The 27,031-nt window shown below is 39.0% G+C and overlaps 1 protein-coding gene across 1 annotated transcript in view; it reads left to right on the top strand.

Annotated features, from left to right (window-relative positions):
* Positions 1–26,788, top strand: part of SMC3 (structural maintenance of chromosomes 3) — a 45,736-nt gene extending 18,948 nt beyond the window's left edge. Inside the window, exons 9-29 of the mRNA XM_002718739.6 lie at positions 2,065–2,240; positions 3,065–3,145; positions 3,357–3,521; positions 3,819–3,940; positions 5,590–5,803; positions 8,555–8,658; positions 8,822–8,921; positions 9,356–9,516; positions 10,847–10,988; positions 13,149–13,299; positions 16,322–16,474; positions 18,479–18,630; positions 19,828–19,986; positions 20,901–21,008; positions 21,494–21,602; positions 22,168–22,415; positions 22,503–22,715; positions 22,961–23,152; positions 23,306–23,483; positions 25,076–25,182; positions 26,380–26,788. Of these exons, the coding sequence (XP_002718785.1) occupies positions 2,065–2,240; positions 3,065–3,145; positions 3,357–3,521; positions 3,819–3,940; positions 5,590–5,803; positions 8,555–8,658; positions 8,822–8,921; positions 9,356–9,516; positions 10,847–10,988; positions 13,149–13,299; positions 16,322–16,474; positions 18,479–18,630; positions 19,828–19,986; positions 20,901–21,008; positions 21,494–21,602; positions 22,168–22,415; positions 22,503–22,715; positions 22,961–23,152; positions 23,306–23,483; positions 25,076–25,182; positions 26,380–26,451 (3,107 nt within the window). The 3' untranslated portion in view covers positions 26,452–26,788. The remainder of the gene's footprint in view (positions 1–2,064; positions 2,241–3,064; positions 3,146–3,356; positions 3,522–3,818; positions 3,941–5,589; positions 5,804–8,554; positions 8,659–8,821; positions 8,922–9,355; positions 9,517–10,846; positions 10,989–13,148; positions 13,300–16,321; positions 16,475–18,478; positions 18,631–19,827; positions 19,987–20,900; positions 21,009–21,493; positions 21,603–22,167; positions 22,416–22,502; positions 22,716–22,960; positions 23,153–23,305; positions 23,484–25,075; positions 25,183–26,379) is intronic.
* The last annotated feature ends 243 nt before the right edge of the window (positions 26,789–27,031 follow it).

The following is a 27,031-nucleotide window of genomic DNA, read 5'->3' as shown; positions in this document are numbered from 1 at the left end:
CTTCCCTTCCCTTCCCTTCCCTTCCCTTCCCTTCCCTCTTTCTTTTCCTTTTCCTCTTCCTCTTTCTCTTCCTCTTCCTCTTCCTCTTCCTCTTTTTTTTCTTTTCTTCTTTTTTTTTCAGATGTATTTATTTCACTTGAAAGTCAGAGTTACACAGAGAGAGGGTCTTCCATCTACTGGCTCACTCCCCAACTGGCTGCAATGGCCAGAGCTGCATTGATCTGAAGCTAGGAGCCAGGAGCTTCTTCTGGGTCTCCCAAGGACCTGGGCCATCCTGCACTGCTTTCCCAGGCCACAACAGAGAGCTGGATCGGAAGTGGAGCAGCCTGGTCTTGAACCAGTGCCCATATGAGACACCAGCACTGCAGGCAGCGGCCCCACCCGTCACTCCATAGCGCTGGCCCCGAAGATCCATTTTCTTGGGCCCTGCACCCGCAAGGGAGACCAGGAGGAAGCACCTGGCTCCTGGCTTCGGATCGGCGCAGCTTGCCGACCGTGGCGGCCATTTGGGGGAGTGAACTAATGGAAGATCTTTCTCTCTGTCTCTCTCTCTCTCTCACTGTCCAACTCTGCCTGTCCAAAAAAAAAAAAAGTCACTAATAATAGAATTAAAAAGGAAGGAAACACCAATATGGGAAGCAGTCCACACAGCAGACTCTTAGAATGACATTCTCTGTAAATAGCCTTCAGAATCAACCCTTAAGGCTTACTGGTCAGGCTGAAAGGCCTGCAAGAGCATTTCAGGCTGAAGGCCAAGACTCTGTGACAAAAAAAATAATCCTACACGGAGGATCTCTGTGAGACCTTAGAGGAAAGAAAGGGTCATCAAAGAAGGATGTACTCTTCTTTGAAAGGAGGAGAGAACATCCACTTTGCTTGTGGCGGTGTCCAAGTACTGATGGAGTCTATAGTCACAAAAGGCTTCCAGGCCAACGCTGCGGCTCACTTGGCTAATCCTCTGCCTGTGGCGCTGGTACTCTGGGTTCTAGTCCCAGTTGGGGTGCCGGATTTTGTTCCGGTTGCTTCTCTTCCAGTGCAGCTCTCTGCTGTGGCCGGGAAGGCAGTGGAGGATGGCCCAAGTGCTTGGACCCTGCACCTGCATGGGAGACCAGGAGGAGACACCTGGCTCCTGGCGTCGGATTGACGCAGCGCGCCGGCCGTTATGGCCATTTGGAGGGGTGAACCAATGGAAAAAGGAAAAAAAAGAGATCTTTCTCTCTGTCTCTCTCTCTCTCTCTTACTGTCTAACTCTGCCTGTCAAAAAAGAAAAGACTTCCATAGCCTTGGCAGCCTATGGCAAGAGCCTCAGATGATCACTGATGTCATAAAAGAGTGTTAATTGTTAAAGGAACAACAGTAGTCACTGTGCACTTGCTTCTCATGTAGGACCTCTGTCCCTAATGAATTGTAATATGAGAAGTGACTGCAAATTTTTTTCCCAAACTGTACTCTATATGTTGTTTGTGTGTGTGGGTGCAAGTTGTTGAAGTCTATGCTTAGCATGGAGTTGGTCCTCTGTATATAAAGTCATACTAAAAGTGAACCATAATGAAGAAGGAGATGGGAGAGTGAGAGGGAAGTGGGATGGGAACGTGGGGGGTGAATATGGGGGAAGGAACCACTATATTCCTAAAGTTGTATCTATAAAAAAAAATGCATTCATTAAATAAAAACTAAAAAAAAGAAAATATATTCCCAATTAAAAAGGTTACAGCTAAATTACTGGCCTTTGAATATTTTAATAAGAACTATAAAATGTAAATACACAAAAGAAGAAAGGGTAAAAGATTTTGACAGCATAAAGTTATGATGAAATAAAGAACAGTGCTTGAAATCTAAAAAATATTAATGTCACTATGTGTACCTTTGTTCTCGGATGCTTTTCATAAAAAGGCATCTTAATTTCCATTTTAGTACATTAAATTTGGTTACCACATATATCAAAGAAATAATGCTTGCAGTTCTTAGAAAGAGTAAATTTAATTTGTGATGCGTTTTGAGAAGTTACATTATTACATTAAAAATTTATTCAATTCCTTCATCCCTCTCCCCATTTTTTTTAAGAGGGCAAACGAGAAAAAATCAATGAGTTGTTAAAATACATTGAAGAGAGATTACATACTTTAGAGGAAGAAAAGGAAGAACTAGCTCAGTATCAGAAGTGGGATAAAATGAGACGAGCCCTGGAATATACCATTTACAATCAGGAACTTAACGAGACTCGTGCTAAACTTGATGAGGTAAAATATTTACCTTTGGCAATTAAAATCAGATTTTATTTTGATGAATATGTTAAACTCATCCTGTATTTATACTTTTCAGTGATTTTATTTTGTTATTATTTTTTAAAGATTTATTTTGTTTATTTGAGAGAGGCAGAGAGAAAGAGAGAGAGGTCTTCCATCCTCTGGTTCACTCCCCAGATGGCCGTAACAGCCAGAGCTGAGCTGATCCAAAGGCAGGAGCCAGGAGCTTCTTCCTGGTCTCTACGTGAGTGCAGGGGCCTAAGGACTTGGGTCATCTTCTGCTGCTTTCCCAGGCCATAGCAGAGAGCTGGATTGGAAGAGGAGCAGCCAGGAGTAGAACCGGTGCCCATATTGGATGCTGGTGCTTCAGACCAGGGCTTTAACCCGCTGCCCCACAGCACCGGCCTTCTTCAGTGATTTTTAAATAGAAGCTCAGTCTAAGGAAAATGACTAAACCTATGTGGTCTTTGATATAGTTGTGTCTGAAATATTATCAAATGGTGGTATCATGCAGAATAGATGAGGAAAAGCCACTTTTAAACCTTTGTGGGTTTTTTCCTTGGCTTTTTGGATGTATTTTGTAATTAGTATTGCGATAATTTTGCACAAAGATTTGTTTTAGGTAATGCTTAAGTTTTCTATTTATGAAGAAACGCATTTAAGAATTTTTAAATTTTAAAAATGAATGGATTACTTCTCAGCTTTTTGGCTAAGATCAAGTGTAAAAATGAATGGATATGTTTATTTTAGCAGATATAAGATATTATGAAATATTAAAAAATACAAAATGAGTTAGAAATTGTTTTTTCTCTTTTAAGCTTTCTGCTAAACGAGAGACTAGTGGAGAAAAATCCAGACAATTAAGGGATGCTCAGCAGGATGCCAGAGATAAAATGGAGGTAAGATTATAAGCAAGGGTAGGTTAGTACCTTGCACAGTGTGTTTGAGCAGTAAACCCTTTGGTGCCTGAATTGTAGATTGGTAACCGTAGAGGGAAGTCTCAGGAATAGTGCCAAAAGTGTAAATGAAAGACAGGATAGAATTAATGTCACAGTCTGCTGTTGTATTTCTGATTTCCTGACTGGTTTTTCTTCAACACTTTTTGAATAGGATATTGAGCGCCAAGTTAGAGAATTGAAAACAAAAATTTCAGCCATGAAAGAAGAAAAAGAACAGCTCAGTGCTGAAAGACAAGAACAAATTAAGCAGAGAACCAAGTTGGAGCTTAAAGCCAAGGATTTACAAGATGAGTTGGCAGGCAATAGTGAACAAAGGGTAAGTGAGGATGCTGAAGTTGAGGGGCATAAATATCCAGTAGGCCTTGCAGAAGACAGTCTGTCCTGTGACAGGATGCATGCCTGAGGTTTTCATAAGAAGTTTGCCGCATTAAAATAATTTTCTTTCAAGTAGCAACTTACTCCCATTACTTTGTTTCTTACATTTAGGGGAAAAATTAGTTTTATGTAGCAGGATCAATTTTCTTGTCATTTTTTCCCACAAGAAAACATTTTATGCCAAACTTAAAAAAATTTTAAGCAGATTACATTTTTACTTCTTTTGTTTTATTTACAGAAACGGTTATTAAAAGAGAGGCAAAAGCTGCTTGAAAAGATAGAAGAAAAACAGAAAGAACTGGCAGAAACAGAACCAAAATTCAACAGTGTAAAAGAAAAAGAAGAGCGAGGAATTGCTAGGTCTGGAAGTTTTCACCAGCACTTTAACTTTCTACATAGTTTCATGTTAACCACCCTATCACAGTAACTAAGAGCAGGAGTTAAGTGCTACCTTTAAAATAGTAGCAGCCAATGTTAGACAGTTACTGTGGGTCACAGTGCTACTGTGTACATACTACTCAAGCCCTAGGAAATAGACATTGTTCCCACTTTAACTATGACAAACTTGCCAAAGGTTATAAAGGTGAATGTTGGGCTTTTTAAAAAGAGGCATCATTTTTTTAAACCCATGTAGCATCTTTATTTATGTTTTCCTAACTTTTTTTTTTATTATTTGACAGATAGAGTTAACAGTGAGAGAGAGAGACAGAGAGAAAGGTCTTCCTTCCGTTGGTTCACCCCCCAAATGGCCGCTACGGCTGGCGTGCTGTGCCAGTCCGAAGCCAGGAGCCAGGTGCTTCCTCCTGGTCTCACCTGCTGGTGCAGGGGCCCAAGCACTTGGGCCATTCTCCACTGCCCTTTCTGGCCACAGCAGAGAGCTGAACTGGAAGAGGAGCAACCGGAACTAGAACCTGGCAGCCATATGGGATGCCGGTGCTGCAGGCAGAGGATTAACCAAGTGAGCCACAGTGCTGGCCATAACTTTATTTTTTTAAGATTGATTTGAAAGAGTTAAACACGGGACGGGGGTGGTCGGTCTTCTATCTCTGTTGGTTCTCTCCCCAATTGGCCGCAACAGCCTGAGATGCACCGATCCGAAGCCAGGAGCCAGGAGCTTCTTCCGGGTCTCCCACTGGGTGCAGGGGCCCAAGGACTTGGTCCATCTTCTACTGCTTTCCCAGGCCGTAGCAGAGAGCTGGATGGGAAGTGGAGCAGTGGGTCTTGAACCGGTGCCCATATGGGATGCCAGTGCTTCAGGCCAGGACGTTAACCCACTGTGCCACAACACCAGCCCGTCATAACTTTATTTTTGCACTCAGTCCTCTTTAAACATTTGGACATTTTAATGTCTATCCCTAGATTGGACTTGTAAGTGTTTTCTTGAAGATTTATTTTATTTATTTGGCAGTTACAGAGAGAGGTTAAAGACAGAGAGAGAGGTCTTCCATCCACTGGTTCACTCCCCAAATGGCTGCAATGGCCAGAGTTGAGCCAATCCAAAGCCGGTGTTGCAGGTGGCAGGTTAACCCACTGTGCCACAATTCTAGCCCCCTAATTAATTTTAAGATTTAAAAAAAAATTATTTGGAAGGCAGAATGATGGAGGGAAGGAAGGAGTGAGAGAGAGAAAAATAACTTCCTTTCACTGGTTTACTTTCCAAATGGTCACAGTGTTGGGCTGGCCAGGGCAAAGCCAAAGAGCCAAGAATGACATCTGGGTCTCCTACATAGGTGGTGGGACCCAAGTACTTGGGCCGTCATCTGCTGCTTCACTAGGATCATTAACAGGGAGCTGGATTGGAAGTGGGGTAGCTAGAACTCAAACCAACACTCAAATATGGAATGCCTTTGCAAGCATACTGCCCCACAGTGTCCACCCCAGTCAGTTCCATTTTAAAAGTAACTTTTTGAAAAGTGAATTTTTGTTTATGTACAGGTGTTGTTATTGATTGTAATTATACTTGGTCATTTCCTATTCTCCTTTACAACTTATCCTTCTACTTTGTATAGATTGGCTCAAGCTACCCAGGAAAGAACGGATCTTTATGCAAAGCAAGGTCGAGGAAGCCAGTTTACATCGAAGGAAGAAAGGGACAAGTGGATTAAAAAAGAGCTCAAGTCTTTAGATCAAGCTATTAATGACAAGAAAAGACAGATTGCTGCTATACATAAAGATTTGGAGGACACTGAGGCAAATAAAGAGAAAAATCTGGAGCAGTATAATGTAAGAACTTTTATATCTGCCTTACGAAAATCTTTCAGAAGTAAACAGTTTTATCTATTTTGTTGTTAAACACACGACTCTTAAGCATATATATATGTACACACACACACACCTGTAAAAGATACGTAGAAAAGGCCAGCAACAATTTAATATATACATAATAGGTTTTTTTTTGTTTTTTTTTTTTTTTCCAATTTTAATTTGTTTGAAAGAGTTACGGAGAGAGAAGGAAAGAGAGAGATCTTCCATCTGCTGGTTCACTCCCCAGATGCCTCACAGCAGCTGGGATTTGAACCCGTATACAATATGGGTTGTTGGTATCCTGACTTAACCTGCTTCTTGATTTCAAGATTTAATATAGACTGACTACTTTATTCCTGGTCCTGAGTATCATGTGATGGTCTCAGAAAGGAAACCATTGATATTCACATACCACTGAAAAAGAATATGGGACTTCAGAAACACTATAAGCTGTAATGTTAGTTACTAACACAATAGTGTTTCAATTGTTTAGACCTATAAAAGATGAAACATCAATTTAGAAAACAGAGACTGCACTCTTTCCCTAGCATGTAATCAGGTATCTTGGGGACTAATTAAGCCACTGCTGCTGAACAGTTGAATTTTATAAAAGGAATTTGTTTACTCTTTAATTAAAGTTTCAAATACCACGAAGTCTTAAATTCCTCCTGTGTGTAATAAAAGGGTTACTCTGATTATCAAATATGTTAAGAGTCATTCTAATTACCCCAGATTTTATGAGCTAATTTAAAATTTGAGAAAGATTTGATTGTGTTTTCATCTGATCAAAGGATAGAAATCATGACTAATTTTATGTTTAATTGAATGTATAAAATGTGTATATATTTTACATAATCTAGACTCTAGTATGTTTTAATCTCTAATTCTATTTAATTTTGTTGACATAAAAAATCCTCATAAATAAATTGATTCATGCCCCCACTCACCATTATGTTACCACTTTTCCTTTCGCAGAGATTTTAACTGAATAAAAGATAGAATAAGATTGACCCAGTGAGTTGACATAAAAATATAAAAAATAATATATATAAGTAGTTATATCGCATTGCTACTTAGGTACTTATGTCATATTAAGGACTCTACTGCTACTTTTTATTACTCTGGAGTATTTTGAGATTTATAATTGGTTATGAATAGAAAAGATACGATTTTCTCATGAAGCACAATTTGAAGTTCCCCACCCAGTGCTTAATTTTGAGATTTATATTATGGCTGCCTAAGAAGACAAGGATTTATTGTTTGTTTTGATAGATGATGATTCTCAGGTCTTAGAACAACCATGCTTAGCAAATAGTGGGCTTTTGTATGAAGTGTCGGCTTCCTTAAACTTGAAAGGCTATGTTGGATTTAAGTTCAACATAATGCACTAAGATACTGAATATAGTTTGTTAGCATTAAGGAAATAACACCTCACCTCTCTGAAATGTTTTATCTGTTAATATTTTCTGGCCCATTGTTCTTTTTTTATGATTTATTATTTATTTGAAAGAGTTACACAGAGAGGGAAGAAGAGGCAGAGAGAGAGAGAGAGATGAGAGGTCTTTCATTCACTGGTGTATTTCCCAGTTGGCTGCAATGGCAGGAGCTGTGCTGATCCAAAGCCAGAAGCCAAGAGCTTCCTCCGGGTCTTCCCATGCAGGTGCAGGGGCCCAAGGACTTGGGCCATCTTGTACTGCTTTCCCAGGCCATAGCAGAGAGCTGGATTGGAAGTGGTGCAGGTGGGACTGGAACTGATGCCCATATGGGATGCCGGCACTGCAAGAGGAGGTTTTACTTGATATGCCACAGCCACAGTGCTGCCCCCCCCCCCATTTTTTTTTTAATAATACACACTTTCTTTTTATTTTTCTTTAAAGATTTATTTATTTTTAGTTGAAAGGCAGAGTTACAGAAAGGCAGAGAGAGGGGGGAAGGTCTTCAATTCACTGGTTCATTCCCCAGATGACCACAATGGCAAGAGCTGCACCGATCTGAAGCTGGGAGCTTATTTCAGGTCTCCCATGCGGGTGCAGGGACCCCAGAACCTGGGCCATCTTCTGCTGCTTTCCCAGGCCATAGCAGGGAGCTGGATTGGAAGTGGAGCAACCAGGACTCGAACTGGTGCCCATATAGGATGCCGGCACTGCAGGCGGAGGCTTTAACTGCTATGCCACAGCACTGCCCCTCCCCCCCAACTGTTCTTGATTGTGTCCTAGTGAATGAGTACAATAGAAGAGGCAGCGTGAAAATGTTCACTGTTTCAGAATTTATGAATGTATTTTTTCCCCTAAAACTATGGAATGTATGTTATAGTAGAAACAATGAAATTTGGATCACTGGTGAAGAAGTTAATTTTGTTTTAGCAGTGTTTTCTAAAGTGATTCATGTTATGGTTTGTGTTTTCAGGTGATATGGTCTTTTCCCTAAAGACAACTTTTAAGCATTGAAATTGAATTTTTCAACAGCTTCAGTGAATATAATTGATATATAAGTTACACGAACTTAAATGTGTCATTTGATGAATTTTTCACACGTATACTCCTGTGAAACCATCATCACAATGAACGTGTTCTTCCCTCAAAAATGTTTCCCATAAATCTTCATGATTATTATTTCCTCCTTCATCTTTTGCGCCTTTCTTCTATCCATTTGCAGCCACTGATCTGCATTCTGTCAATATGGGTTAATTTGATGAAACTAAGTTTTGAATTTGAATTTTTATTTCCTTAGAAACTGGATCAAGATCTTAATGAAGTCAAAGCTCGAGTAGAGGAATTGGACAGAAAATACTATGAAGTAAAAAATAAGAAGGATGAATTGCAGAGTGAAAGAAAGTTAGTATAAACTGAATTATGCTAGTTACTGGCTGTTATATGGTCTTTCATTTACAAAAATGAGCTATTCAAGTTTGATTCCAGTATTCTGTTTTAGGCTCTGTATTGTTAGTGCATCTTCTTGTGTATTTAAAATTAAAGCTGTCTAATTTTTATTGATTAGTTACTTGTGGAGAGAGGAGAATGCAGAACAGCAAGCACTTGCTGCTAAAAGAGAAGATCTTGAAAAGAAGCAACAACTTCTCAGAGCAGCAACAGGAAAGGTGAGAACGTTTTTGTTTATTTTCAGTTGACAGTGAGTCATTGAGTCAAATTGTTATCATACAAGAACTTACTAGCTGCAGGTCATTCATTAGTCCCAGGTAATATATGAGAGAGTAGAGTCCACATCACCAGTCCTGTAAATATGGAATGTGGGGGTTATATAAGCAGCCCTAACAACTTTTTTTTTTAAAGCAGTCTTAACTTCTGCTTATGCAATTAATGACTAATGGTAGCACTTTTGATTAGTAGATGAGCCCATTTTTAGTGCTGGTATCATTGAAAGGAACCCATAATAAAACTTTTTCCGTATGTAGTTGGCATGTTTCACAGAGGTGATGTGTTTGTTGGAGAGGTTGTTTTATTTCTGGTATTTCTTACCAGTGGGCATACCATTGGTAGTATTTTAATATTTTTCACTTATAACAATTTACAGGCCATTTTAAATGGAATCGACAGCATAAACAAAGTATTAGACCACTTCCGTAGAAAGGGAATAAATCAGCATGTTCAAAATGGCTATCATGGCATTGTGATGAATAACTTTGAATGTGAACCAGCTTTCTACACATGTGTGGAAGTCACTGCTGGGAACAGGTGAATTTTTTTGCTTGATACTCAGGGTTTTTGAAGAAAAGAAATAAGAATAACTTAAACAACTCTTTATAGTTTCAGTACAGTACATCTTTCATTGCTTTTTTATGTATCCTTTGTTCCTTGTGTAACTTTTAAAGATTTGTTTATTTATTTGAAAGGCAGAGTTATAGACAGAGGCAGAGAGAGAGAGAGAGAGAGAGAGAGGTCTTCCATCTGTAACAGCCTGAGCTGGGCTGTTCTGAAGCTAGGAGCCTGGAGCATCTTCTGGGTCTCCCATGCAGGTGCAGGGGTCCAAGGACTTGGGCCATCTTTTGCTGCTTCCCCAGGTGTATTAGCTGGGAGCTGGATTGGAAGTGGAACAGCTGGTACTGGAACCAGTGCCCACATGGGATGCTGGCACTGCAGGCAGTGGCTTTACCCACTATGTTGCAATGCCAGCCACTGCCCCCCCACCCTTACATAACTCTCTAAATAAAGAAGCAAATGCTGGCCAGCGCCGCGGCTCAATAGGCTAATCCTCTGCCTGTGGCACCGGCACCCCAGGTTCTAGTCCCGGTCGGGGCGCCAGATTCTGTCCCAGTTACTCCTCTTCCAGTCCAGCTCTCTGCTGTGGCCCGGGAGTGCAGTGGAGGATGGCCCAAGTCCTTGGGCCCTGCACCCGGGTAGGAGACCAGAAGCACCTGGCTCTTGGCTTCAGATCAGCTCGGTGCGCCGGCTGCAGCAGCCATTGGGGGGTAAACCAACGGAAAAAGGAAGACCTTTCTCTCTGGCTCTCTCACTGTCCACTCTGCCTGTCAAAAAAAAAAAAAAAAAAAAAAAGCAAATGCTAAATATTTATTTTCTAATTACAGAAAACAGAACTGGGGTGGTTGTTTGGCATAGTGGTTTCTGTACTGCTTGGGTTGCCTGCATCCCTTATCAGAATGCCTGGATTCAAATCTCTGCTCTGCTTCCTATCCAGCTTTCTGCTAATGTACAGCCTGAAGGTATCAGGTGGTGGCTCAAGTAGTTGGGACCCTGCCACAAAACTGCATGGGAGGCCTGGCTTGAGTTCTGTCTCCTGGGTTCAGCCTGGCCCAGCTCTGGCTGTTGTAGGCATTTGAGAAGTGAACCAGTGAAAGAAAGATCTCTGTGTTTCTCTTCTGTCTGCCTTTCAGTGTGGAGAAGAAACTATAAATTACCTCATTTTGGGTTTTCTCTCTTCTCCCACTAGAATTTTTTAAGTAGGTTTTTTATCTCCATACCATTTGGGTTTCATTGTTTTTTGCTTCAGTGTTTAAAACACTCTGTAGTCTATAGTAAAGATGTGTCTTACTCTGTTTATTTGTAGGTTGTTTTATCACATTGTTGATTCAGATGAAGTCAGCACGAAGATTTTAATGGAGTTTAATAAAATGAATCTTCCTGGAGAGGTTACTTTTCTGCCTCTTAACAAGTTAGATGTTAGAGATACTGCCTATCCGGAAACCAATGTGAGTCAATTTGTGTTAAGATCTACATTTCATTAAGTTGCTGTTTGTCATATAGTCTGTTTAACACGTATTAGTGCCCAGGTGGTATACATTGGAATTTGCTGACTGATGAAACAAACATGCCTTTCTGCCCTTGAAGTTAGTGCTAGGTGGAATTGAAAAGGTAAACAAGGTCACAGCCAATACCTAAAGCAAATTTCAAATCTGTAAAGTGTTAAAATGCATAAGTACAGGATACTTTATAATATAACCAGGGGTGACAAAGTTAAGATTTTAAAATTCCCTGAGGAGCTGTCATTTGAAGTATTTTTCATGTTTTTTGGTAGGCTTTTAAAATTTTTAAATCTTAGATTAACATGAAATAACATGTACTGAATATACTCCTAAAAGAGCTTATAAATTAAAAGTGGTTAGCAAGATTATACACTCTGAAAGCATGTTGCTTTTGGTATTAGCCAGTGCATTTTATATGGATTAAAATATTCTTTGGACACTTTTTTCATTCTTCAGATGCTATTCTTGAAAAATGTAATTGCTTTGAGATATCTGACTTCATAATGGTGGTAGTAATTTCATCTTCTTAAGGCTGAAACCCTGTGCGAATGATCTGCAATTTAAGTGGAACATTGAGAAGCTTACAAGCTATACAGGGTACAGCATTTTTTGCTTTCAAATCTGTAAATTATATTTGAAATGTTGGGAAGGAAAATTGTTTCACAAACATGATAGTGCCATTAATGCAAGTCACATAAGAATGCCTGTAATGTGGTTCCATTTACAAAAACAAAAATGGAAGTGATTAAACCAAAGACACTGCCTGTGGCAGGTAATCTCTGTGATTATGAAAGGGACACACTCATGGCTTCTCTGATGTCCTCAGTGTTCAGTTTATTGTGCTGTGTAGTGGTTGTGTTGATGTTTTTATTAGCTTACAGTTAACATTTAGTGCATATATGTATTTCACAATTTTATAATTATCAGAAATCCTGTTCTGATTGTTAGAAGAGTAGGAACAATGAAAATAAATTTATCTGAAAGAATATTTTCTGAATATCTATTTCAGGTATAATATATAAAATTAAAATATTTTGAAGAAGTACTGTTAGGTTACACTTCACCCTTCTGTGTGAAAGATAATACCCTAAGTGTTTTGCATATTAAAAAATACTTAAGGCCACCATTGTGGCACAGCAGATTAAGCTGCCACCTGCATCCTATTTGAGTGCTATTTGTAGTCCCCACTGCTCAGCTTCCAATCCACCTCCCTGCTGTTGTACCTTGGAAAGCAGCAAAACATGGCTCAAGTCCTTAGACACCTGCCAACCACCTGGGAGATCCAGATGAAGTTCCAGGATCCTAGTTTTGGCCTGGCCAGCCCTGGACATTGCAACCATTTAGGGAGTGAACCAGCAGATGGAAGGTCTCTCCCCTTCTCTGTAACTCTGCCTGTCAAATAAATAAATCATATTCATATACATACACACACACATACATACTTAGGAGAGGCAGAAAGAGACAGACTGTTCCCTTCCACTGGTTCACTCATCAGATGCCCACAATGTCCCAGCCTGAGCCAGGGCCTGGAGCTAGGAGCTAAATCCAGGTCTTCTGCATGGGTGGCAGGAACCTAATTACTCAAGCCATCACCTGCTGCTCTCTGAGGTCTACATCAACAGGAAGCTGGAGTCAGGAGCCAGAGCTGGGAATCGAACTCAGGTAATTCATTATGGGATGTGGTTGTCCTAACTTCTAGGCCAACCATTTGTCCCCTGCGTACATAAACTTACGTAGCTTTCACAACTTTATAAGAAGGGACTATTTTTGGCACAGTTTTGTGATAAAGGAACATTGAAAATTGAGCAACTTTTCTGGAGCACATATGTGTCATGGAACCAGGATCTGGATTTGGGCAGTCTGGCTTCCTAGCCACTATGCTGTTTAGCACTGGACTGTGCTATTGAAAATTTTAGAGTACATGAGCCAAATTTTCAGGATATTTCAGCAGAAAGATTGTCCTAACTTCTTCAGTATGAAAACCAGTAGTTCTGAAATGCAGATGCATTTTTGTTTGTTTTTCGTAAAGATAAGACTCATAATTCTCTGAACAGTTTCTAATTAACTATGTTGTGATTGCCTTTGCTGCAAAATATTCATTTTTAGGATGCTATTCCTATGATCAGTAAACTGAGGTACAATCCCAGATTTGATAAGGCTTTCAAACATGTGTTTGGAAAGACTCTCATTTGTCGGAGCATGGAAGTTTCAACCCAGCTAGCCCGTGCTTTCACTATGGACTGCATAACCTTGGAAGGTTTGTGATACTAATTCTTATATTTGGACAGTTAAATTCTAATGAATCATTTAACACAACATTAAGTTGTGTGGGAATATATCACTTGAGCTGTATACACACCTGATGAGTATATCTTACATAGTAATTCAGAATCATAGTCTTTTAAGAGTATTTGAAAATCCATATCCAGTTACTTCACCAGAATAGTGGATTGGATCCAGAAAAGCTGGATTGGAAGAGGAGCAGCCAGGACACGAACTGGTGCCCATATGGGATGCCGGTGCTGCAGGTGGAGGCTTAGCCAACTACACCACAGCACTGGCCCCCTCAAAATTTTTAAATGCATAAAATAAAATGCTTTAGGTCACAAAGGAAACTGTATTGGTATAGTTACCACAGTGTTTCTTAATTATGGAATAGTGACTTTAATTTAGTCAAAACGAAGATTTAGCAGTGAGTGTAGCAAATTGCCATATTTTTGAAATACTGATACATATAAATAATCTCTTAAGATCTGTGACAGCCGGTGCCGGGGCTCACTAGGCTAATCCTGTGCCTTGTGGCGCCGGCACACCGGGTTCTAGTCCCAGTCGGGGCGCCGGATTCCGTCCCGGTTGCCCCTCTTCCAGGCCAGCTCTCTGCTGTGGCCAGGGAGTGCAGTGGAGGATGGCCCAAGTGCTTGGGCCCTGCACCCCATCCCCATGGGAGACCAGGATAAGTACCTGGCTCCTGTCATTGGATCAGCGCGGTGCACTGGCCGCAGCGCGCCAGCCACGGTGGCTATTGGAGGGTGAACCAAACTCTCTCTCTCACTGTCCACCCTGCCTGTCAAAAAAAAAAAAAAAAAAAAAAAAAAGAAGCCCTGGTATTATAGGTTCACCTGCTCTTATTATTTTTTTTCTTGTTTTTAATTTATTTATTAAAGACGGAAGGTAACCTTCCCTTTAGGCTGTACATATTTACATGTTGTTGACCCATCTGGAGAATAAATTGTAAGCATCAAGACCCTTTATCTTTAAAGCGTAAACATGTATCTCCTTAGGAATAAAGATATTTTCCTGTGTAATCATAATATCATTATTATACCCAAGAAATTGAACATTAATATAATATCTAAAAGTGTCTGCATTCAAATTTTCTCAATAGTGCTAAAATTTTCTTATCCAACATCCAGTCAGTGATGTATGTAGTGTCTTCTGTTTAGACTCTTTAATTATATAATTATATGGGTACTTCAAAAAGTTCATGAGAAAATGAAATTAAAAGAAGTTTTTGTTCAGCCAGCGCTGCGGCTCACTTGGCTAATCCTCCGCCTGCAGCGCCGGCACCTGGATTCTAGTCCCGGTTGGGGAACCGGATTCTGTCCTGGTTGCTCCTCTTGCAGTCCACCTCTCTGCTGTGGCCCAGGAAAGCAGTGGAGGATGGCCCAGGACCTTGGGCCCTGCACCCGCATGGGAGACCAGGACGAAGCATCTGGCTCCTGGCTTTGGATTGGCGCAGCGTGTCGGCCGTAGCGGCCGTTTGGGGGGTGAACCAATGGAAGGAAGACCTTTCTCTTTGTCTCTCTCTCTCACTGTCTAACTGCCTGTCAAAGAGAAAAAAAAAAGTTTTTGTTCTAGAAAATTTTGAAATCCATGCAATTTTTTCATGTAAGTATTTTTCATGAACTTTTGGAGGACCTCATGTATAGGACCATAACACCTCTCTTTCTTTCTTGTGCTCTTCCCATAAAATACCTGGTTTCCTGGATTTGTCTTGTTACTTCAGCATTGCTAGGGTCAGGTTAAATATTCTTAGCATGAGTATTATATAAGTGATGTGTACCTCATCAAATCATGATGTCTGCTACTGTTAGTGATATTATTAGCAGATATCTCAGTATAAATATGATTTCCCCTTCGCTATTAAGTGGTATATGAGATTATCCCTTTAGGCCATGTTAAATCAGGGGCTTGTATTACGCAGCATGTCAAGCTGCCACAGACATGCCATTATCCCATATTGGAGTGCTGGTTCGTGTTCTGGTACAAGGCTTCTGACTCAACTTTCTGCTAACATTCCTAGAAGGCAGCAGAAGATGGCCCAAGTCCTTGGGCCCTTGCATACCCATGTGAGAGACAGGATTCGGTTCCTGGCTGCCAGTGTTAGCTAGACCTTGTTGTTGTGGCCATTTGGGGGAATGAACTAGCAAGTAGAGGATCTCTCCCCCTTTCTCTGTCACTCTGCCTTTCAAATACTTTTTTTTTTAAAGTGTGTCTTTTTGTAACCCAGAGACTCTTTAAAATAGTATTTATTTGAGAGAAAAGAAAGTCCTTACCCTTCGTTCATTCCTCAAATGCCTACAGTGGCCCCAGGCTGGGCCACGGACTTAAGCCAGGAGCCTGAAATTCAATCCAGGTGGCAGGAACCAAGACATCACTGCTTCCTCCCAGGATCTGCATTAGCAGAACTCTGGAGTTGGGGCTGGAATTGAATATCAAAAACCTATGCACTCCAATCTGAGTTCTGCAGATTAACACCTGCCTCCCAGTGCCTGTTTTTTTACCAACAGTTTTAAATGTCCTTTGTTGACCTTTGCCTGGATCGTCAATTACCCTAGGGGTTTCTAAGATGAGTATTCTGTCTTCGCCTCTACATTTATTAATTTTTATTCATCTGTAGAGAATAGCCTTTTCACATTTGTGTCCCTGTGATTCATGGATTCATGTTTATTAAATGTGTTAGTACATTGCCATTACTTTTATACTCAGTATTCCCCAAATACTGCCAGTAGGAATTCAAGCTACTGACTTGTCCTTATTAATCTTAAACACTTGCTTTCTGGCCAATGTTTGGGCTATTCTGAAAGGTACATTTTTCTTAAGACTTAAAATTTCAGCACTGGAAAGGAAAATTTCTTCAGAGCAACTTGAATTCTTTTCCTTTTAAATTTTATGATGTCGTAACTAAGCCTTCAGATGAGTTTTTTTGGTTATATATCAGTTTCTCATTGAATAAAGAAACATATAGAGTTACTGTTTTTCCTACATGTTGTTTATAGGTGACCAAGTCAGTCATCGGGGTGCTCTAACTGGAGGTTATTATGACACAAGAAAGTCTCGACTTGAATTACAGAAAGATGTTAGAAAAGCAGAAGAGGAACTAGGTGAGCTTGAAGCAAAGCTCAATGAAAACCTGCGCAGAAATATTGAAAATATCTTTTTGTTTTGTGCTTGATGGTTGCTGTGGAGAAAGAACATTTTGGTTGCAGTATATAATCTTTTGCTTATTTACAGTGGGGCAAATTTAATATATTTCACTTTGGCCTTTATTTAATAGGATTGCTTATGTTTGTTTATTTAACTTCTAAAGAGTAAGGGGAAAAAACTAAGAATTCTTAATGTTGACCCTTTACTTAACTGTTAAATAGTTAATACCATTACATCTTCTTTAGGGAGAAAAAAGCCTAACAGACTCAGAATTTAAGGTTATCAGAGAACAGAAACTGAGAGGCCTGGTCAATGAATTGTAAAAGGGAAAATTGAATAGTGTTTTAAGGAGGAGGGTAAAAGATTACATCAGTAATGCCACATGTTGCATAGAAGTCAGGTATACTGGAATTAGTGTCCATTACAATTGAAACATGTCCATGTATCCTTAGATGATTCAGTGCAGATTTAGTGTTAACAGAGAAAATGACTGTCAAATAACTGAATAACTGTAGTTAAAATTTGTTTTCTTTCAGGTAAAAATGATGTTACATGAAGATTGACTTGTTCAGCTCACAACTGACACAGTTGTACAGTTGTGAGCAGAAAAAGAAATATTTGAAAGGCAGAGTGACAGAAAAAGATTTCATCTGCTGGATCACTACCCAAATGCTCATCACAGCATCAGGGGCTGAGCCAGGTTGGAGCCAAGAGCTCAAAACTGCATCTGGGTCTCTCTTGTGGGTGGCAGATACCCAACAACTTGAGCCATCTGCTTCCTTCCTAAGCACATTAACAAGAAGCCGGATCTGAAGACTTAGGAGCTGGGACTTGAGCCAGCAGTCCAATGTGGGCTGTAGGTTTTCCAAGCAGTGTCTTAACCTACTGCGCTGTGATGCCTTGCCTCTACATTTTCTTAAAATCACAAGATGTTTTGGTATCAGACAGAAGTACTTGATGTGTGCTTATCATTTTGTCAGACAGTATTACAAATACAAACTCTTGAGCATTGAGAATAAAGTTAATTTTTACTGCTTCAAGGACATTATTAAGTGAAACACAACTTTATAAAACTGTTAAGTTTATGGCTTCTGTGTTATCAGTGCAAGTAATGACAGAGGAAGAAATTATTAGCATCTTAGCTTTGACTTTTACATGGCTCCTCGCATCACTCTGAGAGAGCTCCTGAATTGGCAAAGAACATGAGAAAAGGGATGGGTGTTGTGGTGCAGTGAATTAAGCTGATGCTTAGAATGCCTGTGTCTCATGTTAATAGTGGCTGTTCAAGTCCAGGCTCATCTGTTTCTGATCCTAACACCCTGCTGATGTGCTTGAGAGGGAGGCAGATGATGTTCCAAGTGGTTGGGTCCCTGCCACTTAGATGGGAAACCCAGATAGTACTGGTACCTACTCAGGCCTGAACTGACTCTGGTTATTGTAGCTATTTAGGGAGTGAATCAGCAGATGGAAGATCTCATTTTTACTTGCTCTTTCTATCTGTCATTCTGCCTTTCAAATAATTTTTTAGTATGAAGAAATATAAGAAAAAGGAAGACTGCATTTGATAATTCAGCTAAACTGAATTATTCTTTCACGTTGGGCAAAGCCTACATAACTCCTTGAAGTAGTGATTTTATCATACTACATTACATATTAAATATTTGTTGGGTGAAAAGGTATTTTAAAATATGTGATACTGTTAGGTTTCACTGAGCTTCCTTTAGGAATTTTCAAGAACGTGTGTGTGTGTGTAGTTGCAAATGAAATAGTATATATGTTATTTTAAGATTTTGAGAGTGAAGTGACAGGCTAAAATGTTTTATAGTTGATACATTTAATAATTAGCATTTTTATGGTCTATGAATTTGAGGAAATAACCATTATCTAGGGTTAAAGAAAAGGGGGAGGGATAAATGTTTATATGGTATTGTGTTTTTAAGAACTAATGAGAATTTAGAACTTATTGATGTATTTATAATCTGGAGAGAATTTTCCTTAGCCTTGTATATGGATTAATAATGAAATTGATCAGTTGATGAACCAAATGCAGCAGATAGAGACCCAGCAAAGGAAATTTAAAGCATCCAGAGATAGCATATTATCAGAAATGAAGATGCTGAAAGAGAAGAGGCAGCAGTCAGAGAAAACTTTTATGCCCAAGGTTCGTAAGTATGCCTTTTGTTAGAGATTTGGGTGGGTCATATAGTATATAGGTTATCCTTGAATTGAATTTTTTTCATTTTTGAGTTGACCCATTTGTCTGAATCTCTTCATCTATTCTGTACTAACAACATTGGGCACCCAGAGTCTTCTATTAGAGGCTGCATTTAAATTTTCCATCTTCATTGGATAGATAGGGAGTTTGAGCTGTAGCGTAATAGTACTATCTGATTGTCAGTATTTAATTTGTCAGTAATCACTTTTGCCCAGAAGTACTAAGGAGTTATTTGAATTCATTTGATTATATTTTGTCGAAAATATTAAAATGAATAGAAAGCAAACTCTTACTACAGGTGATACTTTATATTATTATCTCTTAAACTTAAAGCAGTTTTCACCAAAACTATTTATACACCAATAATAAAGAGTTAAATAAATAAGTGCCACAATAGTACCATCCCAATATTAACTGGCAACTTTTTGTTATGAATATGGATAAAAAGTTTTATGTAATGTAGCCATGGAACATGATCTGTTTTATGGTGCTTCTCCCACTACCATCCTGTAGTTTTGGCATCCTATTTTCCTTCTTTTTTTTCTTCTTCTTTTTTTTTTTTTATTTGAGAGGTAGAGTTACTGACAGGGAGAAAGATCTTTCATTTGTTGGTTCACTCCCCAAATGGTCATAACAGCCGGAGCTGAGCTGATTAGAAGTCAGGAGCCAGGAGCCTCCTCCGGGCTTTCCCTGCTGTTACAGGGGCTCAAACAGTTGGGCCATCTTCCCACTGTTGTCGCTGGCCATTAGCAGAGAGCTGAATTGGAAGAGGAGCAGCCGGGACTAGAACCAGTGCTAATACGGGATGCCGACACTGCAGCCGGAGGAATTAACCCACTGCGTCACAGCATCGGCCCCCATATTTTGCTTGTTACATAGTCTTAATTTCAATTTAGTGGGTGAGATAATCTTCAACATATAATGAATTGTTGCTTCCCAGTAAGCCCATCATAAATTGAAAATAAGGTGAGAAAAATATGGACTTAATACTAACTTAATGAACACCATAGCAACACTTAATATTGAGTTAATTTGATGTGATTACCTTAATATCAAATACATGCAGGTTGTTAGCTTATCAGTATTATAGTGCTATGGTAGTAGAGTGACTAATACTCTTATTAATTGGATTGTCTCATACAGCAACGTAGCTTACAAAGTTTGGAGGCAAGTTTGCATGCAATGGAGTCCACCAGAGAATCATTGAAAGCAGAACTGGGGACTGATTTGCTTTCTCAGCTTAGTCTGGAAGATCAGAAGAGAGTAGATGCGCTGAATGATGAAATTCGTCAACTTCAGCAGGCAAGTATACTTCACAGAAAAAAATTCAGTCCTAATTTGTTATGAAAAATGTCTTTCTTGCTAAATAGAAGAATGTGAAAGGAATATTGAAAAAATATATAAAAATGAGACTTAGACTCCTCATACCTGTAACAGTAAATAAGGCTTTAAGAATTTTTTTCTGCACTGCCTGTATATGTTAGGATTATATAAGAAATCTTCATTTTCTTCCATCTTAATGTACATTTATCATTAAGATTGAACTTGTTAGGTAAAACCACACATAAGTATGTTGATCTCATCATTTTCTACTTATTTAATAGTTTTGATTAAGCATTTTAATAGCATTTTATTTTTTTTAAAGATGTATTTATTTGAAAGAATTACAGAGAGAGAGGTCTTCCATCCATTGGTTCACTCCCCAAATGGCTGCAACGGCTGGAGCTGAGCCAATCAGGAGTCAGGAGCTTCCTGTGGTCTCTTATCTGGGCGCAGGGGCCCAGGGACTTGGACCATTCTTCGCTGCTTTTCCAGGCACATTTGCAGGGACCCGGATCTGCAGTGGAGCAGCCAGTACTTGAACTGGAACCTATATGGGATGCTTGTGCTGCAGACCAGGGCTTTAATGTGCTTCGCCACAGCTCCAGCTCCATAACATTTGATTTTTCTAGATATGAACAACATTGAGTCCAAAAATAGAGGAAGAAGGAAAAGAAAACCATTTTATGTGCATACTTCACAAAAAGAATCAGGCACAAAAATTTGAAAATCTGGATAAGAGAAAATGTGGGGCTTTTTTGGGAGGGAATACAATATAAAACCCCATTTCAGTACTTTTGAGGACAAGTAATAGAAAAGACAATAGACTAACTGTGTTTCTGTGTGTGAAATGTGCATGCTTATTTAGACAACTAATTTCCCTTTCTAAATTCTAGGAAAATAGGCAGTTGCTAAATGAAAGAATTAAATTAGAAGGTATTATTACTCGAGTAGAGACTTACCTCAATGAGAATCTGAGAAAACGCTTGGACCAAGTAGAACAGGTACGTTGTTCCTTTTTAGGGGTTCCTTGATGATCGTAACCCATTTGAAAGTGGTTATATGAGAGACTGAAAGCATAGGCTTTGGGGACAGAAACATAACTGACTGACCTAAGGGACCTAGATTGGAGTTCTAGCACTGCCACCTAGTGTGCAGTTTTGGGCGATTCTCACTTATTATTTCTAAGCCAGTGTTTCTTATGTAAATAAAGTCTGCATTAGTGTTAGTACCTGTTTTGCATGGTCACTATCATGGCACATTCTAAGTGCTCAGTAAATGCTAATTAATAATATTTTCTCAGTAGTACTCAGATGCTGAGAAATTTTCTAGTATTAATCTCCCTACTCCATTGTATTCATGTATTTTTGATTTTGTTAGATTCAAATATAACAGCTGTAGAAACTGTTAGCAGACATACCATTTTGAAGTTAACAAAATTTGTTTCACTTGATTTAATGCTAATGTTCATAGGTCCTTTTGTGTTTAGGAACTTAATGAACTGAGAGAGACAGAAGGGGGTACTGTCCTTACAGCCACAACATCAGAACTTGAAGCCATCAATAAAAGAGTAAAAGATACCATGGCACGATCAGAAGGTGAATTTTTATGTAGTAAAAATGTTTTTGATTATTTACAGTTAGCCTTATTTGTTTTGTGAGATTGCTTTACTACAAAATGAAATACCTTAAGAGGCAAAAAGCATGTGCTAATAAGTTTTTGTGTCTTGTGTTATTTATAAACAATTTATGGTGAGTGGTGTTTAGGTTGATTATAAATAGTAACAAATAGTTACTTGTTTTATTGAGGTGTTTGTGACATTTTTATTAGAAACTATAAAGTAAAATATTATGGGAAAAAGATAAAAAGTGCTTTCATTAAGGTTCTTGTCACTTAGTTGCTGAGAAGAAAATCAATTTCTTAGTTTTTTATATAAACAAGTATTAAAATAATAAAAACTATATTGGAGTGACTGATTTACAAGCCCAATTTTGTCCTAAGTAGTTTATGTATTTTCACAGCAAAATTTAAACAAACACTGGAAAAAAACCTAACACCTATATAGTTTGGTAAACTTGGCCATTAAAATAAAATCTTTGCTCAAATAACATTTGGGCTTTAAAATAGATTTTATAGCCTAATTTTGTTTTTTCCCCACCTTAGATTTGGACAATTCCATTGATAAAACAGAAGCTGGAATTAAGGAGCTTCAGAAGAGTATGGAACGCTGGAAAAATATGGAAAAAGAACACATGGATGCTATAAATCATGACACTAAAGAACTGGAAAAGATGACAAATCGACAGGGCATGCTACTGAAGAAGAAAGAAGAGTGTATGAAGAAAATTCGAGAACTAGGATCATTACCCCAGGAAGCATTTGAAAAGTACCAGACACTGAGCCTCAAACAGGTAAATCTTACTGGCTTTAAATTTGAAGTCTCATTGCAAATCTCCCTGTATGTGAATTTATTTATACTTTTTTTTTTCTCCTTATAGTTGTTTCGAAAACTTGAGCAGTGCAACACAGAATTAAAGAAGTACAGCCATGTTAACAAAAAAGCTTTGGATCAGTTTGTAAACTTTTCTGAGCAGAAAGAAAAGTTAATAAAGCGACAAGAAGAGTTGGATAGGGGGTACAAATCAATCATGGAACTGATGAATGTACTTGAACTTCGAAAATACGAAGCTATTCAGTTAACTTTCAAGCAGGTGTGTTTCTGCTTACAGTTAAAATGCACAGGCACACAGAGCCAAGACTCAGCTGTTACTCAATTTGTAAAGCTTCCCACCCACTGACACAGAGAATAGACCCAACACAGGCTCTTGAAAGGATCCAATATTTCATTTCTGTTTTTAAGATTAAAAAACACTTCTGATTGCTTTAAAATAATTGTTTTAAGCAAAATTTATATTTCAGCTGACAGGGGTTTTTTTTGTTTTGTTTTGTTTTTAAGGTATCCAAGAACTTTAGTGAAGTATTCCAGAAGTTAGTGCCTGGAGGCAAAGCTACTCTGGTGATGAAGAAAGGAGACGTGGAAGGCAGTCAGTCTCAGGATGAAGGAGAAGGGAGTGGTGAAAGTGAGAGGGGTTCTGGGTCACAAAGCAGTGTCCCATCAGTTGATCAGTTCACTGGTGTTGGAATCAGGGTAAAGTACCTTTACTTTCTGTTTTCTTTAGAATATCACCGTGGCAGAATTCGGTGGATCTTTTGCAAATTAAATTGGCACACTGTAGGCGACTTAAGAGATAATAGTGATTTTTTTTCTCTAAGATACAAATGCATAACACGTTTTTTTTAGGTGTCATTTACAGGAAAACAAGGTGAAATGAGAGAAATGCAGCAGCTTTCAGGTGGACAGAAATCCCTGGTAGCCCTTGCTCTGATTTTTGCCATCCAGAAATGTGACCCAGCTCCTTTTTACTTGTTTGATGAGATCGACCAGGCTCTGGATGCTCAGCACAGAAAGGCTGTGTCAGGTACAATGTGGGTTTTGTAGTTAGTCCTGAAAAGATGATAGTTCACCTGTTGTCTGGGAATATAGTGAGTAAATAATTTCTCTTTTAGTAGTATTTAATAGTATTTGTTAAATAGTTTAACAAAGTTTAGTTTTGTATGAGAAATAGGTGTAATTCTGTTTTTTTGTTTTTGTTTTTGTTTTAAGATTTATTTATTTATTTGAAAGAGTTACACAGAGAGAGGAGAGGCAGAGAGAGAGAGAGAGAGAGGTCTTCCATTTGATGATTCACTCCCCAGTTGGTCCCAACGGCCAGAGCTGTGCTGATCTGGAGCCAGGAACTTCTTCCGGGTCTCCCACGTAGGTGCAGGCGCCCAAGGGCTTGGGCCATTTTCTACTGCTTTCGCAGGCCATAGCAGAGAGCTGGGTTGGAAGTGGAGCAATGGGTCTCGAACCGGTGCCCATATGGGATGTTAACCTGCTGCGCCACAGCGCTGGCCCCAACGTAATTCTTTAAATCAGTGAAAACTGGGGCCAGCGCTGTGGTGTAGTGGGTAGGGCCACCGCCTGCAGTGAAGGCATCCCATATGGGTACCAGTTTGAGTCTCGGCTGCTCCACTTCTGATCCAGCTCTCTGCTATAGCCTAGGAAAGCAGTAGAGGATGGCCCAAGTCCTTGGGCCCCTGCACCTGTGTTGGAGACCCAGAGGAAGCTCCTGGCTCCTGGCTTCAGATCGGTGCAGCTCTGGCCATTGCAGCCAATTGGGGAGTGAACCATTGGATGGAAGACCCCTCCCTCCCTCCCTCCCTCCCTCCCTCCCTCTCCTTCCCTTTCTGTGTAACTCTTTCAAATAAATAAATAAATATTAAAAAAAGATCTTTTAAATCAGTAAAAACCCTGATCCAGTTAAATTTATGTACAAAAGTCACTTTTTCAAAAATTTAATTTTTGTTTATTTCTTGAGAGAGGACTCTGGTGGGTTCCCATATGCCCACAATGACCAGGGCTGGGTCTGGGCCAGAACCAGGAATGGGAATGCAGTCCAGGTCTCCTACATGGGTGGCAAGAACCCAGTTAGCTCAGCCATCACCACTGCTTCCCAGGTGGGAAGCTGGAGTTAGAAGCCAGAGCTGGGAATCAAACCTAGGCACTCTGATGTGAGACCCAGGGCGTAAGTGCTAGGCTAAATGCCCACTACCCACCCAAGAGTCTCTGTTTTCCTTGATGTTAGAATAGTACAAAAATAGTGTTGATTCTGTATAGAATCAGTTAGTTCCAAAAGTCTTTGATTAAGTGGGTAGCATAGGGAAGATTCTTTTTTCTTCATTGTGTGAGGAGACTTAACATTGCTCTGGTATCTCCAATGCTGTTAAAAGTTTCTTTTTCTTTATATTAAATAAAACTTTATATTCTATAACTTTAAGATGGTGGAGTTAAAAGATTTCTATATAATTTAAGAAAGCAGGTTGGTGGTTTTTATACATGAGTATTTGAAAAATAAATCACAAGCTATTTAAAACAGTTTTGAATTCTAGGTAAAAATAAAAATAGATGCTTTTTAAATGTTTAGACTTGTCTCCAAAAAGGAACTTACTAAATTATTCCTTTTCACAGATATGATTATGGAACTTGCTGTACATGCTCAGTTTATTACAACTACTTTTAGGCCTGAACTGCTTGAATCAGCTGACAAATTCTATGGTGTAAAGTTCAGAAATAAGGTAACTTTATTTTACATGGAATTTAAGTTTGTATATATTACGATTGTTGAATTTTGGCTTTATGTTATTTAAACACTGAAAGAGGACTTAGAAAGTCATTGGTTATCTGAATCTTTATTTATGAAGAAAAAACCTACTTCATATACCTGTGAATTTACCTATTTTTTTGTAGTATTCCTTGCATTGATTTTTATTTTCAATGATATTAAGAGATTGTAGCTTTCTGATCTAGCCAGTATTTCTTTAATGAATAGTTTAACAATTGAATACATTTGTTTTTAATTTGATTAGACTTGGTGTCTTCCAGCACAGGTTCTTTGATGAAATAGCAAAGTAATATAAACTGAACAAAAAGGTGTAAGTATTTAACTATTTCTTCAGAGCATTAAAATGCAAAACAGTTTTTAAATTAAAAAAAAATTTTTTTAAGGATTTATTTATTTATTTGAAAGGCAGAGTTACAGAGAACCAGAGGCAGAGAAGAAGTCTTCCACCCACTGGTTCACTTCCCAAATCACCGCAACAGCCAGAGCTGGGCTGATCCAAAGCCAGGAGCCAGGAGCCTCCTCTGGGTCTCCCATGTGGATGCAGGGGCTCAAGCCCTTGGGCCATCTTCCACTGCTTTCCCAGGCCAAAGCAGAGAGCTGAATCGGAAGTGGAGCAGCTGGGACTCAAACTGGTGCCCATATGTGATGCCAGCACTTCAGGCAGTGGCTTTACCCACTGTGCCCTAGCGCTGGCCTCTAAAAAGAATGTTTTTAATTTGAGAGAGACAAAGCCCCCATCTGCTGGTTCAGCTCCCAAATGCCTGCATTGGTGGGATCTAGGAGCTGGGAACTCAATCCAGGTCTTCCACGTGGGTGGCAGAAATCCAGTCACCATTGCTTTCCATGGTTTGCGCTGCAAGGAGGCTTGAGTCAGAAGCCAGAGAGGGTATCATGCCCAGGTATTCTACTATAGGACACAGATTTCTTAACTACTAGGCCAAATGCCCGCCTTCAGTGTTTTTTAAACACATACCTTGATCAGTCACCATTGATCAAGGGTTTTTTCCTCTCAGTATTTCAGAATCATTTGACTTGATGTGTTAAATTTATAGATGTTAAGATTTATATTGTAAATACTAACCCTGTACAGTGTAACTGATATGTTTATTTAAAATTGAACAGATTTTTTTTTCAACTTTCATTCTTTCAGGTTAGTCATATTGATGTGATCACAGCAGAGATGGCCAAAGACTTTGTAGAAGATGATACCACGCATGGTTAATTGGAAAATATTGTCTCCCTTTTGAAAGTTGTGTATAGTAATATGATTCTTCTACCAAGGAACTGTAAATTTAAACTAAATATTTGGTCATTATTAATAATTTTCAGGCTTAGAGCATACATAGTCCTTTTATATTTCTGTCTGTGTATTTTATAAGATACTCTGTAATGTTACATTTCTACTTATAGTTTAAGAATTTTATTTGCCACACACCTTTTTGTAAAGTGTCCTGCTCCTATTTTAAATCTTTTGAAACATGCTAAATATTCTTTCCTAATTAAATTGTCAACTATACTGCCTCTTTTTTATAGCTTCAAATAAATGATTTTATGACTAATTTAGTGTTTTATGTGACTTTTCATTAATTGTTATACTGACTAGAAACAGGTTTTTTGTTTTTGTTTTTGTTTTTTTTTTTTTTTAAAGGATTTTCTTTATTTGAGAGGTAGAGTTACAGAGGAAAGGAGGGACAGAGAGAGGTCTTCCATCCGTTGGTTCACTCCCCAAAATGGCTGCAATGACTGGAGCTGGGCCAATCGAAGCCAGGAGCCAAGAGCTTCTTCTGGGTTTCCTCACGGCT

Source organism: Oryctolagus cuniculus, chromosome 15, assembly GCF_051225735.1.
Source record: "Oryctolagus cuniculus isolate XC-2025 breed Fujian yellow rabbit chromosome 15, ASM5122573v1, whole genome shotgun sequence".
NCBI lineage: Eukaryota > Metazoa > Chordata > Mammalia > Lagomorpha > Leporidae > Oryctolagus > Oryctolagus cuniculus.
The sequence above is the reverse complement of the archived record's forward strand: the minus strand, read 5'-3'. Positions and strand labels throughout refer to the sequence as shown.